At 52.4% G+C, this 1,894-nt stretch overlaps 1 protein-coding gene across 1 annotated transcript in view; it reads right to left on the bottom strand.

The window, feature by feature from the left end:
- Window positions 1-29: 29 nt before the first annotated feature.
- The window catches only part of LOC112486509 (hemicentin-1-like), a 2,154-nt gene continuing 289 nt past the window's right edge, over window positions 30-1,894 (bottom strand). Inside the window, exons 2-6 of the mRNA XM_025053453.1 lie at window positions 1,596-1,783; window positions 1,360-1,473; window positions 1,118-1,276; window positions 834-1,028; window positions 30-142 (exon numbers count right to left, since the gene is read on the bottom strand). Of these exons, the coding sequence (XP_024909221.1) occupies window positions 30-142; window positions 834-1,028; window positions 1,118-1,276; window positions 1,360-1,473; window positions 1,596-1,783 (769 nt within the window). The remainder of the gene's footprint in view (window positions 143-833; window positions 1,029-1,117; window positions 1,277-1,359; window positions 1,474-1,595; window positions 1,784-1,894) is intronic.

The raw sequence follows: 1,894 nt of genomic DNA on the forward strand, positions 1-1,894 counted from the left end.
CACAGACACAGACACAGTCACAGACACAGTCACAGACACAGCCTACCCAGTCCAGTGACGGTGACTCTGGCCTCAGTTCTGCTTCTTCCAAACTGGTTGACGACCTCACAGACGTACAGACCTCCATCGTCCAACCAAACACCTGCAGTGACCGTCAGAGGAGTCAGTGTCACTGGGTCACTCTCTGACTCTTTGACTCTCTGCGGGTCTGACTGACTGACTGACTGACTGACTGACTGACTGTCTGTCTGACTGACTGTCTGTCTGACTGTTAGACTGACTGACTGACTGACTGACTGACTGACTGACTGACTGACTGACTGACTGACTGACTGACTGTCTGTCTGACTGACTGTCTGTCTGACTGTTAGACTGACTGACTGACTGACTGACTGACTGTTAGACTGACTGACTGTCTGACTGTCTGACTGACTGTCTGACTGACTGTCTGTCTGACTGTCTGACTGACTGACTGACTCTTTGACTCTTTGACTCTTTGTCTCTTTGACTGTCTGACTCTGACTGTTTGACTGTTTGACTCCTTGACTCTTTGGCTCTTTGGCTCTTTGACTCTTTGACTCTTTGACTGTTTGAATGTTTGACTGTTTGACTCTCTGACTCTTTGACTCTTTGACTCTTTGACTCTTTGACTGTCTGACTCTTTGACTCCTTGACTCCTTGACTCTTTGACTCTTTGAATCTTTGACTCCTTGACTCCTTGACTCTTTGACTCCTTGACTCCTTGACTCTTTGACTCTTTGACTCTCTGACTCTCTGACTCTTTGACTCTCTGACTCTCTGGCTCTTTGACTCTTTGACTCCCAGGACCTCACCGTTGATTGACAGGTGTCCGTCCTCCAGCTGACGTATCCTGCTGTAGCCGTCGGTTCCTTCAGGAACCCGCGTGCCGTCCGCCCTCAGCCAGGTCACCGTGGGCGATGGAAAACCTCGGGCCACGCAGGGAAGAGTGACGTTCTCCCCGATGCTCGCGGCGACGTCGACCGGAGCTTCAGAGAAGATCGGAGCAGCTGTGGAGGCAACGGGAGGAGAAGGTCAACCTCCCTGTGTCTGCAGGACTTCCTGTCTGAGGGAAAGACTGACGGAGGTCTGTCCTTACATCCGACCTGCAGGGTCACCCGACCAGCGGTGGTTCCAGCTGAGCTGCTGGCCACACAGCGGTACTGACCGGCGTCCACCTCCTGCACGCCCTGGATCTGAAGAGTCCCCCGCTGGGGGTCCTGGTGAAAGAAAGGAGCGGAGCCCACCTCCAGCTCCCCTGGAGACACGGGGGAGACAAACATGGTGGTTCACACACACACTAACACACACTCACACACACTCTCTGGACCATGAACTCACCTTTGTACCAGTGGATGAGCGGGGGGGGGGCACCTGAGGCCTGACACTCCAGAACGGCATCGCCACCGACGGACACTAGCACCACCTGCTGGAGCACCGTTATCCTTGGAAGCTCTGGTGAACAAAGACAGATATGGTACATCTGGGTCACAGTCAGGTGACGTCCACCTGATGTGATGTCATCAACATCAACCTGTGATGTCATCACCGTCCTCCACCAATGACGTCAGCTTTACCTGTAAAAACCAGCGTCACGGACTGAGAGGCCGTTCCAGCGTCATTGGTCGCCAGACATGTGTAGTTCCCAGCATCCTCTGGGAGAGCTGCTCTTATGGTTAGAGCGCCATCTGGAGTTAGACTCAGCCTGTGTTGAACATCGTACGACAAAAAAACATTTATAACAGGACATGGACGGGTTTTGGAACTCCGTTATCATCGTACGACAAAAAAACATTAATAACAGGACATGGACGGGTTTTGAACCAATGACCTTCCGACTGATCTCTACTGCAGGTGTTGAAGGTTTTTTTCCGAG

This window comes from Cynoglossus semilaevis, chromosome Z (genome assembly GCF_000523025.1).
Source record: "Cynoglossus semilaevis isolate Cse_v1.0 chromosome Z, Cse_v1.0, whole genome shotgun sequence".
Lineage (NCBI taxonomy): Eukaryota > Metazoa > Chordata > Actinopteri > Pleuronectiformes > Cynoglossidae > Cynoglossus > Cynoglossus semilaevis.